Source organism: Gallinula chloropus (genome assembly GCF_964237585.1).
Source record: "Gallinula chloropus genome assembly, chromosome: Z".
Classification (NCBI taxonomy): Eukaryota; Metazoa; Chordata; class Aves; order Gruiformes; family Rallidae; genus Gallinula; species Gallinula chloropus.
This window is the reverse complement of record NC_140089.1, coordinates 86,099,559-86,112,905: the sequence shown is the minus strand read 5'-3', so window position 1 is coordinate 86,112,905 and position 13,347 is coordinate 86,099,559. Positions and strand designations below refer to the sequence as shown.

The window sequence follows — 13,347 nt, the reverse complement described above, 5'->3', positions numbered from 1 at the left end:
GAGAGGGGAGAGAGAGAGGAGAGGGGAGAGAGAGGAGAGGGGAGAGAGAGGAGAGGGGAGAGAGGAGAGAGAGGAGAGGGGAGAGGGGAGAGAGAGAGAGAGAGAGGAGAGGGGAGAGAGAGAGAGAGAGAGAGAGAGGAGAGGGGAGAGAGAGGAGAGGGGAGAGAGGAGGGGAGAGAGAGAGGAGGGGAGGGGAGGGGGAGAGAGAGAGGAGAGGGGAGAGAGAGAGAGATAGAGGAGAGGGGAGAGAGAGAGGAGAGGGGAGAGAGAGAGAGAGGAGAGGGGAGAGGAAGACAAAGGCAATGAAAATGAAGATTCCAACTGTTCCCCTCAATCAGTCCAGAAGGAAATCTTCTTCCCCAGTCCAACACCAGCACCTGTAGCTGCTTCGTGGTTCCTAGAAGCAACAGACCCACCCGACACAGCCCAGTTCACAGGTAGCCATCCATTCCCGGACTTCTTGCCATGAGTGTTTGTTGAGGTAACCAAACAGCAACCTGAAACCACCCAACAAGCAAGCCTGGTCTGTACCACTGTCCAAACATCCACCTTGTACCAAAAGACCCACCTCAGACAGGCTCAGGAGCGACTGGTGCATCAGTGACTTGCAACATCCATTGGCTACGAGCTGCTCCTACAAACAGGAAAGAGCTGGTTCAGTTCAGAGGAGAAACATTCTGATTGCCTTCAGTTTTCATGTAAAACTGGAGAAGGAGAACACAAGTTTGTCAGCAACAGCAATGTTTCCTATTAAGAGCCACTGTCGTGGTCTTGCCTCAGCCCTGAGCTGGGCACTGTGCAGCCCCCTGTTCTTTAAAGAGGGAGTGGGCTGGGGGGAAAGGGAGAGGGAAGAAAACCCCAGAAACAAAATCCTCGCAGGCTGGGATAAGGATAATTCACTGGGATAGCAGAGAGACAGGTGTAATAACAGGACTTCATAGCAAGATACATGAAACTGGTGATGCACAATGCAGTGTCTCACCGAACTGGCACAGCTCAGGCCGTACAGAGCTGTCCCAAAACTAGACCAATCCCAAAAACCACATTGCCTGCTCCTCCCCACACCAGCCCCCTTTTACACTGATGTTGCACTTTTGCGTAGCGTGCTGCTGAGAGGGGTTTTGTAAGCAGCAGTTGCAGGTTTCTGCCAGCCCCAAAAAGTGCATCGGGCAATTCAAGGCCACAGCTGCAGCCGAGAGATGGTCACAGCGCCTCTGAGAATCACATACAGGAGAAAACAACCTGGAAGCAGCTGCATTTTGCTACTGGAGAAGGGAGCGAGAAGATGGAACGAGCTGTGCAGACACCAAGGGCAGGGAGGGTGTGGGAGGAGGTGGCCCAGGTGCCGGAGAGAAAGATGCCCCTGCAGCCCGTGGAGAGACCCATGGAAAAGGCCGAGACCCCACCTGCAGCCCACGGAGGGGCTCCACGCTGGATGGAGCAGGTGGAGGCACAGGGGAGACTCTGACCCTACGCTGGAACAAGCCTCTGTCAGCACCTGCAATCTACAGAGATGAGAAGAGCGAGAGAGAGTTGCGCCGGAACAGGTTTGCTTGGGGGAGGCTGGTGACCCCACAGGGGACTGGGACTGAGAGACACTGATTTATTGCCACCTGCCACAGCAGTGACCCACGGCGGGGCAGCTGAATGAAGAGATAAACCCCTGGGGGAGGAGACTCAGGTTGGAGAAGTTCATGGAGGACTATCTCCTGTGGGTGAGACCCCACGGTGCAGCAGGGGGAGGGTGTGGAATGAATGCCCCCCCAACCCTGGCCGAGAAGGAAACCAACTTGCAAGGGACTGACCGAAGCCCCATCTCCCAGTCCCTGTCCCTCCCTGTGCTGTGATCGGGGGGAAGAAGAAGGGAGTGAAATCATGACTAGAGTGAAGTCTGCTAACAAGGGAGCAGGGGGGGAGGTTAGAGGCTTTTTAAGATCTGGAAGAGGAAAACAGCTCATGAGGAAGTAACAGAGAACCCTATTTTTTCCCAGTCCCTGCCCCCCTGTGCTGCGATCGGGGGGAAGAAGGGAGCAAGATCATGGCTAAAGGGAAGTCTGCTTAGAATGGAGGGGTGGGGGAAAGGTGCTACCAAGAACCCCAGTCTCCCCAGTCCCTGTCCCCCCCTGTACTGCAAACAGAGGGGAAGAAGGGAGCAAAATCCTGACTAAAGTCTGCTAAGGAGGGAGTGATGGGGGGAAAGTGTTTTCAGATCTGGTTCGTTTGGTTTAAGATCTGGTCGTGCCCCCGACTCCCCTTTCACTGTTCTCTGTAGTGTAATAAATGAGGTATCTTGCTTCCTTCACTCTGTGTTAAGCCTGTTTTGCCCATGTCATTTGATGACAGAATGATCTCTCCCTGTCCTTGTTTTGACTCCTGAGCCTCTTAATATGTATTTTCTCCTCTGTCCAACTATGAAGGGGAGTAATAGACTGACTTTGGTGGGTGTCTGGCCTCCAGCCAGGGCTAAACCACCACAACCGAGCATGACACAATTGGCATGGAATATCCCCTTTGGCCAGTTTGGGTCACCTGTCCTGGCTGTGTTCCCTCCCTTCTCATTAGTGGGGAAATAATGAGCAACTGAGGAGTTCTTGACTGCTGGGCAACAACTAAAACATCAGTGTGTTATCAGCACTGCTCTAATCCCAACTCTCAAACACAGCACTCCATCAGCTGCTAGAAAGGATTTAACTCTATCCTGGCCCACACCAGGACAGCTACAGGTATCAAACAGTTACTAAAATTTACATCAAGAAGTCTTTCCAGAAAAGTACTGGGAGAACAGCAGGCGGCGAGGCTGGGTAGAGGCTTGTCAATAAAATGTTGGACAGCATCCAAGTGTGCATTCACACGTCATTCCATCACATAGGAAAGGTGAAGAACAGTACAATTTCTGCCTTTTGCGTTCAATCATTCATTAATTTAAGGCTATATGAAGAATTCTGACACACAATTTACCTCAGTGAATCAGCTGAGCCTGTGAAGAGCTGGCTGGATGCTCAGACAACACCTCACAACAAGCACAAGATACTCTGAGCTAAAGCAGTTCTCAGTGAAAGAAGAGAAAGCACCCTTGCTTCTATTATAGGATGACCACGAATACAAGAGGAACAACTGGAGTGCAGCAACACCTTGCCCTGTTAGCCCAAGAGCTCAGGAACCTTCAGGGATGTGTCTCCAACTGCCACGTTGGGCCTGACCAAATTACAACTCTGCCATCCCATCACAGTGCCTTGTTAGAAAATTCCTTCCATCTACCTCAGCTGACAGGATGTCGCCTTTGAGTTCGTGAGATTTTTGTTGCAGGAAGGTGAGTTGCGAGGATCGCATGTCAGTTTTTAAACGTTTTCTTTCTAGAAGTTGCTGTATTTGTTCAATATCCCTTTAAAAGAGAAAACAAGAGAAAGAAACAAACTTTTGCATGCAAGGACGCGCCAGTATACAAATACTGCTTAATTATCTATGCTTAAGCTAAACCCTGTAATATGACCAACACCACAGGGGAGAGAAGAGGAAAAAAAAACCCTTGCATATTTCCCTGTAAGACTCCCATTGGAAACACCCACAGCTGTTACATCCAGATTCCCAAATGCTGTGGCAATAGAAAAGATGCCCAGAGGCCAAGGGGAAATCCATCTGCATAAAAGCTGTGAGTAACATTCTACTGTGTAATTCCCCAGATTCTCTTAGACACATGTTGCACAAGCTAAATTATGATCACAAAGAGGGGTCATGGGGAAGATGCACAAAGCACCCAGGTCTGGTGTCTTTGCTACAGGCAGTGCCACAATTACTACCTTTAAAAGACAAGTACCATGACATGGGAATGGGGTTGTGGAGATACCTGGGCCGATCCCCACTCAAGGCAGGGATTCATCCCATGCTCGGCAAAGCACTTCAGATTACACTGTCTAGGGAATGGACTCAATACCCATCATTATTAAGTCTCCCACACACTGGTTAAAGGAAATTTTACAGTTATTCTTTACCTGACTTCTTCACTGACTACAGAGTCCACGCCAAATGTGGTAAGAAAATCAGGTTTGCTCTCAACCTCAAAGGCACCTGGTGGAAGAAGCCAGTCTCCATGGGAAAACTGCTGGTAAACCACTCTTGGTTTAAAATAATGGGTTTGATAGCATGACAAATCTCTTTTGATTACTGCATGTGTCCATCACATATGGCTTTTGGTAGATATTTCCGAATACTGTGAATTAGAAACGTGCCAAACCCCTGGAAATTCAGTTATCCCTGTTGTCACAGCTGACGTTCCACATCGCTGAGATCAACATCTCGACATCTTTTACACCTTCTCCTTTTCTCACCCATTACTCACCTCTTTAAGTTCTGCTCCATAACCAGGACTGATGTCAGCTTTGTACGCATTTTTCTCAATTCCTTTATTATTTTTCTGGTTCCGTATTTTGTCTCATACTGCTTTGTGGCCATATCATTGAAGGCAGAGAAGAAACTGGTGAAAAGACAGTTTCAGTGGCAATGCTCAGAGTCAGCTTGTCTGAAACTCAGAATTATTATCATTTCCTCCACACTTTCCACAAATGACACATTTAATTTTTGATTTGTTCTCATACTATGATACACCTGGTAACTGCCAGTTATTTTAGAGGAGGAAAGTAAAATAAGCCAGGCTAGGGAGAGGGGCCCAGGAAGACCAGACTAAGAGCTGCCATTTCTCTGTGGCTAAGTAAGCAAAGCCAAGAAAGAAACGTGAAGGTTGGAAAAGACCTTTGAGATCATCAAGTCCAACCTTCAGCCCTGCACCACCAACCCACTAAACCATCTCCCATTTATCCTTTTTTGAACACCCCCAGGGACTGCAACTCCACCACCTCCCTGGACAGCCTGTTCCAGTGCTTCACCACTCTTTCAGTGAGTAAATTTTTCCTAATATCCAATAATCTGAACCTCCCCTGGTGCAACTTGAACCCATTCCCTCTTCTCCTGTCACTAGTTATTAGGGAGAAGAGGCCAACACCCACTTCACTACAACCTCCCTTTCAGGTAACTGTAAAGCATGATAAGGTCTGCCCTCAGCCTCCCCTTCTCCATGCTGAACAGCCCCAGGCCTCTCATCCTAAGACCTGTTCTCCAGACCCCCAATCAGCCCAGTTGCCCCTCTCTGCACCTCTCCAGCACCTCGATGTCCTTCCCATACTATGATGCGCAAACCTGCACACAGTACTTGAGGTGCAGCCCCATCAGAGCTGACTGTGGCATAAGATCACCTTCTGGCCCCACTGGTCACACTGTCCTGACACAAGCCAGGATGCTGTTGGCCCTTGGCCACCTGGGCACACTTCTGGCTCACATTCAGTCAGGTGTAGACCAACACCCCCAGGTCCCTCTGTTGGGCATCTCTCCAGCCCCTCTGCCCCAAGCCTGTAGCGCTGCTGGGGGTTGTTGTGCCCGATGTGCAGGACCCAGAACTTGGCCTTGTTGAAACTCACACCACTGGCGTGGGCCCATTGATCCATCCTGTCCAGGTGCCTCTGCAGAGCCTCCCTGCCCTCCAGCAGATCAACACCTCCACCCAGCTTAGGGTCATCTAATGGTTTACTGAGGGTGCCCTCTATGCCCTCATCCAAATCATCAATAAAGATGTTAAAGAGGAGCAGCCCCAGCACTGAGCCCTGGGGAACACCACTCATGACCAGCCACCACCTGGATTCAACTCTTGTTTAACACAACCCTTTGGACGTGGTCACCCAACCTGTTTCTTATCCCTCCAAGCCACGAGCAGCCAGCTTCTCTCGGAGAATGCTGTGGGAAACTGTGTCAAAGGCCTTGCTAAAGTCAAAGTAGACAACATCCACAGCCCTTCCCTTATCCAATAGACAGGTCACCCTGTCACAGAAGGAGATTAGCTTAGTCAACCTTCCTGCCTTTCCTGAACTCGTGCTGACTGTTTGTCCTGCATGTATCACATAATGCTACTCAGGGTGATCTGCTCTATCAGCTTCCCCAGAACTGATGTCATACAAACAGGCCTGTAATTTCCCAGATTGTCCTTCTGACCCTTCCTATATATGGAGGGGTATGTTGGCTGATTTCCAACCTGCTGGTACCTCTTCAGTCAGCCAGGATCCCTTACCTGGCCTAGTTAAAATAAGGAGAAGGAAGAAAGAGGAGCTGAGACTGAAAGAGCAGCTACAGTTCCCCAGGCCTCATCTAAGCAGTGTGAAAGCTGCTCTAGCTTCTGCTACTTGGCACAACAGTTCTAAAGGCAGCATCCTGCAGCCACTGAGCACAAGAAAAAAAAAAGGGGGGGAGGGCGATTTAACTCTAAGACCCCACCCAGGCTTCAGAAATTTCCTTTGCTAGAATAATCACAGGTTAGATCTTTGTGCTCAATTCCTGTGTCTTACAAAGCTGACCAAGGGGTGTAAAAGAAGACAGACAAGGAAGATTCCTGCTGTGAAAGTGAAGTTTGAAACGGCTGAATTGAACAACCAGAGGGAAGCAGCACCAAGCCATGCTCCTTGATGCACAACAGGGATAATTACCTGGCAAGAGAAGTGTCCTTGGTTTCAAGTATCAGTGCGCTCTCTATTAGGAAGTGGAGGCACTTGTCAACTTTTCTGGTCATATCGTATATGCAAAAACCCAGGCAGTCTTCAAGAATGCCTCTTAGATAGGTAGCTGGAAAAAAAAACCCAAACAAACAACCCAAAATAGTGTTTGGTTTTTTTTTTTTTAATATTACTGTCTTCTTAAGGCCTAGAGGGAACCCACTCTTCACACGTGTTAAAAATGTATTATGGTACCCTGAACCATCCACTTGCTTCAACCCCTCGCTCGCCCTCTGCATTATCTCTCACTCTAGATTCCTCAAGCACTTTCCTTAGCAGTGGATCAGCCCCAGCTCAGACTCTTAAATCAGCTGTAGGGTTGCTTCCCCTTCTATCAAGCCAATATTTCAATAGCATGCTGCTCAGCTGAGAGGGCTAGGAGGTTTTAACAATTAATCTGCTTGTCCATATTTACAGCCTACTCAGGATGACTTAAAAAAACTGCTCTTCACCAACCTTGTGTCGCTGTAATTTCTGCTCAAAGGAAGGGGTGGGAGCTGCCCAGAAGCTTTTCCAGAACAAAACCTGAGTCCATTCCAATTTAAGATCCTAACGATAACGATCTTCAGCATCACTAAGAAAGACTAATATTGACAGAACAGAGAAGCACAGCTTCAAACTCACCTTCTTCCTTATATTTTTTTGCCTGCTCTTCCATATCCTCTATCAGCAAAGAAACATCTCTGTCTCTGTCTTCATTGATTTCTGCAAACCTATACAAAGCATCAATGGTTCTTTGATTTATTCTGTATTCTGGAATAGGCTTATCCTGATGTATTTTATTTAACCATGAAGCAACCTGCCAGGGAAGAAGAAAGTAAACACTCTGATGAGGGTCACTAATCTCTGTTAAGGAATTGAGTGATGCCACACAAAAGCAGCGTGGCCAGTAGGTCTGGGGAGGGGATTGTGCCCTTGGACTGGGCACTGGTGAGGCTGCACCTCGAGTGCTGGATCCAGTTCTGGGCTTCTCACCATCAGAAGGACATTGAGGTCCCGGAGCGAGTCCAGAGACGGGCAACCAGGCTGGGGAAGGGGCTGGAGGGCAAATCCTCTGAGGAGCAGCTGAGGGAGCTGGGGGTGTTGAGCCTGGAGGAGGCTGAGGGGAGACCTTCTCCCCACCTCCCCTGCCCTGCCAGGAGGGTGCAGAGAGGTGGGCTATGGTCTCTTCAGCCAGGGGACAGGAGATGGGACAAGGGGGAATGGCATGAAGCTGTGCCAGGGCAGGGTCAGCTCAGCTGGGAGGGAAAAGTTCTTCCCTGGCAGAGTTGTGGGGCTGTGGCACAGGCTGCCCAGGAAGGGGGCTGAGTCCCCACCCCTGGGTGTGTTTAAAAAAAGGGCAGATGAGGTACTTAGGGATCTGGTTTAGCTTAGGATGGGATTAGTTGGCCTTGATGATCTTTAAAGGTCTTTTTCAACCTTGTGATTCTGTGAAGTCTCATTTCCAGGCGGGCTCGGAGCGGAAGGGCCGAGAGGAGGGGGAAGGGGAGAACGCTCCGCGCTGGCGCCTTCAGAATCCCCACCCCGCTCAGCTCAGCCCCGCGCCAAGCCCCGGGGCAGGCAAACAGCAGCTCCCCAGGCGGATGAGGGGCACCCAGAACCCGCCAGGATCGGGCCGCCGCCACTGGGAAGGGAGAACCAGGCCCCATCCCCACCATTACCCGCTTGGCCTTCTCCTCCACGGAGATTTCCTGCACCGGTTCCTGAGAGGACGGTACCTCTTCTTCTGTTTCTGCCGCCGCCGCCATGCCTGCTGGGACTGGGAGCGTGAGGCGGGGCGAGCCCGGCCCGGCCCCCTTCCCGCCTTTGAAGGCCTGGGAAAAGCACACGAAACAAAACATTAAAAAATAAATATACATAGAAATAAATCAGTTCCATCAGCGGCCAGTGTGTCTCTCACGGTGGGTAGAGATGCCCCTTGTGCTCTGAGAGAATCTGCTGCTTGGCCGTGCCCGGCGCTGCAGGAAACAGCCCTACATCAGCAGAGTAATTGGGGGGGCTGTGGGGGGTGTGGGGTGTGTGTTTAATAGTTACATCAAAATTGGCAGAGATGCAAGAAGGCATATTTACAGACGGGGAGAGGAGCTCCTGGAGAGCAGCCCTGCTGAGAAGGGCCTGGGTGTCATGGTGGATGAGAAACTGAACATGAGCCAGCAGTGTGCTCTTGCAGCTCTGGCTGCCAATGGTATCATGGGCTCCATCAGGAGAGGGGTGAGCAGCCTGATGGCAGGGAGGGGATTGTCCCTCTCTGCTCTGCCCTCAGGAGGCCCCAGCTGGAGTCCTGTGTCCAGAGCTGGTGCCCCCAATATGAGAAAGACAAGGAACTCTTGGAGAGGTTTTAGAGGAGGCCACAAAGATGATTAGAGGGCTGGAGCACCTCCCCTATGAAGGAAAGGCTGAGGCTTAGGGGATCTTATTAATGTTCAGAAATCTCTGAGGGAAAAAAGAGACAGAGGAAAATGACCAGCCTCTTCTCATTGCTCTCTGTGGACAGGACAAGGGGCAATGGCCTCAAGCTGGAGCATAGAAAGTTCCACACTATAAGTGGAAGAACTTTTATATGGTGAGGGTGGCAGAGCCTGTGGACAGGCTGCCCAGGGGGTTTGTGGATTCTCTTTCTCTGGAGATACTCAAGACCCATCTGGACACCTACCTCTGCGACCTGTTCTAGGGAATCCGCTTTGGCAGGGGGGTTGGACTCAATGATCTCTGGAGGTCCCTTCCAACCCCTACGATTCTGTGACTCTGTGAAGAGAGAGAAAGATGGAAAAAAATGAAAGTAAAGGTGCAGTAGCTATTGCCACGGAGCTCTGGTGTCCCATCAGTTCAGTTTGATGCTGGTTGTCACGGCTACTTTATTGAAGTGCATTGCTCCTTCTGGTAATCAATACCCACCACTCAGCAGTGGTCCACAGGCCTAATATGGTTTGACACTCCTTAATTGTGAAGGAGAAAGCAAGGGCGTAGTGTTGCAGTTTGGTGAGGCTGGGCTGCTTAGACGGGTTTTTTAAGCAGCAGTTAGTTTTCTGCCAGCTAAAACTATAAACAACGAGCACTTCAGGGCCAAATTCGTGGCCTGAGAGATAGTCACAGTGCCTCTGAGAATCACATACAGGAGAAAACAACCTGGAAGTAGCTGCATTTTGCCACCAGAGTGGCAGAGTGAGAAGATGGAACGAGCTGTGCAGACACCAAGGCCGGAGAAGGACGGGGAGGAGGCAGCCCAGGTGCTGGAGAGAAAGATGCCCCTGCAGCCCTTGGAGAAACCCATGGAAAAGGCCGAGACCCCACCTGCAGCCCATGGAGGGGCTCCACGCTGGATGGAGCAGGTGGAGACATAGAGAAGACACAGTGACCCTACGTTGGAACAAAACCCCTGCCAGCACTCGTAGCCATGAGGAGAAACAGAGACACAGAGATGAGAGAGAAATATTTGCGTTGAAACAGGTTTGCTGGGTGGAGGTTTGGAATCCTGTGGAGAACTGGGACTGAGAGACATTGTGACAAAGAAATAAAGCCCTGTGGGAAAGGATTCACGTTGGAGAAGTTCATGGAGGACTGTCTCCTGTGGGTGAGACCCCACGGTGCAGCAGGGGGAGGGTGTGGAATGAATGCCCCCTCCACCCCGGCCAAGAAAGAAACCAACTTGCAAGGGACTGACTGAAGCCCCATCTCCCAGTCCCTGCCCCCCTGTGCTGCGATCAGGGGGAAGAAAGGAGTGAAATCATGACTAGAGTGAATTGTGCTAAGAAAGGAGCGGGGAGGGAGGTTAGAGGCTTTTTAAGATCTGGAAAAGGAAAACAGCTCATGAAGAAGTAACCGAGAACCCCATTTTTTCCCAGTCCCTGCCCCCCTGTGCTGCGATCGGGGGGAAGAAGGGAGCAAGATCATGGCTAAAAGGAAGTCTGCTTAGAATGGAGGGGTGGGGGGAAGGTGCTACCAAGAACGCCAGTCTCCCCAGTCCCTGCCCCCCCTGTACTGTAAACAGAGGGGAAGAAGGGAGCAAAATCCTGACTAAAGTCTGCTAAGAAGGGAGTGATGGGGGGAAAGTGTTTTAAGATCTGGTTACATTTGTGTTAAGATCTGGTCGTGCTCTCAACTCTGGTTCTTCACTGTTCGTTGTAGTGTAGTGTAATAAGTCAGGTACTTTCTCTCTTCTTCACTTTGTGTTGAGTCTGTTTTGCCCATGTCATTGCTGACAGGATGATCTTTCCCTGTCCTTATTTTGTCTCCTGAGCCTCTTACTATGTATTTTCTCCCCTGTCCAACTAAGAAGGGGAGAAATAGACAGACTTTGGTGGGTGTCTGGCCTCCAGCCAGGGCTAAACCACTACATAGCCATATGCCAATTGAGGGGACACCGAATGTCTAATTTCTCCCCTTATCATCCGCCCACACTTTGCCCTTTAGAACATCAAGTCCTAAAAGATTAAGTGAAAACAGTCACACAAGCATTATGACTGAAGTGGCTGCATCCTCCCCAGTTAACCGTAAACCAATACTAGCCAAAAGCTAACAGGTTCTAAAAAACAAGTAACCAGTAAATCTCCTCGGTTGGAACGCAAGGGGGTTTAACCTCTGCCAAACCAGTTTATCTGGGTGCAGATCATGACAAGTGGCTGCATCCTCCCCAGTTACCCGTAAACCAGCACTAGCCAAAAGCATCTGCCACAACCATCTGTCGTTTGGACAAGGTGGTGCCGCTTTATAAACCATCTGCAGTTCTAAGTGTGGAAATTTGGTTTCTGGTGTCTACCAAGAATGTTATTGGTACTAACAGGTTCTACAAAACAAGTAATCAGGAAATCACCTCGGTGGTTTGCAGTGAGCCTTCTGATATATATGCACCCCTTGCCTCCCACAAGAGGGCGAAGGAGCTAGTTTCACAGCAGGTTGGGGGAGGACTGGGGCAATTAAATGCAATAAAGGACCACTAGAAGGATTCTTGACCTTGACTTGTGGATTTCTAGGCCATCCTTGTATGAACTTTTCCAGTTTATCTGTTGGTAGCCCATTCAGGAGTTCTCCGGGAATGCCCTTCTGCCATCCCATGGTCCACAGACTATTCCATTTGTTTCCTACACATTTGCCACCAGATGGTGCTACAGGAGTTGTTTCTTTACTGTTTCCCCTGCTTCGGGGAAATTTCAATTCTGTACATCCAAAACTTTCGACTCTGGTGTGCAAAGTGGCCACAGGACCATATTTTCGCCGATAATTAATTAATTCTTGAGCAACATCTCCCCAAATCCATATTTTCTTTTCCTGAGGTTGACTGTTCGAAGTCACAGTTTCTTCTAATGTGGTGATGGGGCCCTTTTCCCCTGGGACACAGCCTGTATTTTTCCTTGCAATTGAAGGCCAATAGGTTTGAGAGAACTGGGGAGTCCCCTTATAAGAAGAGTCATTCGTTCTGGATCGACTGGCATCATCACTGGGGATTCAGGTCTAGGTCTAAGTTCCCGGTGGCACATCATTTGCAGACATGCAGTCTTTTGCACGCTTTCCACTCATTAATCAACCATTCCTATGATTTAGCCTGGAAAAGAGGAGGCTGAGGGGAGACCTTATCACCACCTAAAACTAGCTGCAGGGAGGTTGTAGAGAGGTGGGTGATGGTCTCTTCAGCCAGGGGACAGGAGATGGGACAAGGGGCAATGGCCTCAAGCTGCCCCAGGGCAGGGTCAGCTCAGATGGGAGGGAAAAGTTCTTCCCTGGCAGAGTTGTCAGGGCCTGGCACAGGCTGCCCAGGGAGAGGGTTGAGCCACCTTCCCTGGATGTGTTCAAAAAAAGGGTAGATCTAGTACTTCGGGATCTGGTTTAGCGAAGGATGGGAATGGTTGGACTTGATGATCTCAAAGGTTTTTTCCAACCTAGTCATTCTGTGATTCTGTGATTGCAAGGTGATCTCCCCTTTTGTTGCAGTTTTTCGTGGCTGAGTTCTGGTGGAGAATGGGGCTGCAGGGGTGGCTTCTGCAAGCAGCAGCTATAAGCTCTTTGCAGCCCTCATTGGCTGATTCAAGGCCAGAGTCATTGCTGACCAATATTGAGCCCATCAGTGGTAGTCACAATGCCTCTGTGAATCACATTTAGGAGAAAAAAAGCCCTGAAAGCAGCTGCTTTTTGCCCCAGAGAACTAAGCAAGAAGGATGAGGTGCTCCAGGTGCTGGAAAGAAAGATTTCTGTGCAGCCCGTGGAGAAGACCATGGCGAAGCAGGCTGTCTCCCTGAAGCCCATGGATAAAGATGGGGAGCAGATCCCATCTACAGCCTGTGGAGAGACCAACCCATGCTGCAGCCACCATGCATGATGGGAGGGGAAGAAGTCACCCAACACTGGTTTTCCTGTGGTTAAAATTAGTTTTACTTTTTGTTCTGAGTCTCCATCATGCTCGTATTTGAATTCAGTTTTTTTACCAACGGTTGCAAAAAAAATGGTGGAAACATCCAATTTGTCCAATCTTAGTTTTGCCTCCTCTAATTCCTGATGGGAGTGTTCAGTCTTTTTCTCAGGAGGTTTAACTTTCTCCTCACCCACAAGCAGCTGTTCTTTCGGAACAGATTGCAAGTAATTCACCTGAGTTTTTCCCTCTGTCAATTGTTCTTTTAGGATGTCTACTTGTCCTTTCAAGGACTGCACCAAACCTTGTACCAATTTTTGTGTGCCCAGTCCCTGCCTGGTACAGAAGGGTGAGCAACTTGCTTTTCCAAGAGATTGTACAAAACATTTTCACCCACAAGGCAGAGTGGTTGTCTCA

At 49.6% G+C, this 13,347-nt stretch overlaps 1 protein-coding gene across 1 annotated transcript in view; it reads right to left on the bottom strand.

Annotated features, from left to right (window-relative positions):
- Window positions 1-6,634, bottom strand: part of HAUS1 (HAUS augmin like complex subunit 1) — a 13,309-nt gene extending 6,675 nt beyond the window's left edge. Inside the window, exons 1-4 of the mRNA XM_084278887.1 lie at window positions 6,525-6,634; window positions 4,337-4,471; window positions 3,259-3,382; window positions 569-634 (exon numbers count right to left, since the gene is read on the bottom strand). Of these exons, the coding sequence (XP_084135013.1) occupies window positions 569-634; window positions 3,259-3,382; window positions 4,337-4,471; window positions 6,525-6,607 (408 nt within the window). The 5' untranslated portion in view covers window positions 6,608-6,634. The remainder of the gene's footprint in view (window positions 1-568; window positions 635-3,258; window positions 3,383-4,336; window positions 4,472-6,524) is intronic.
- Window positions 6,635-13,347: the final 6,713 nt, after the last annotated feature.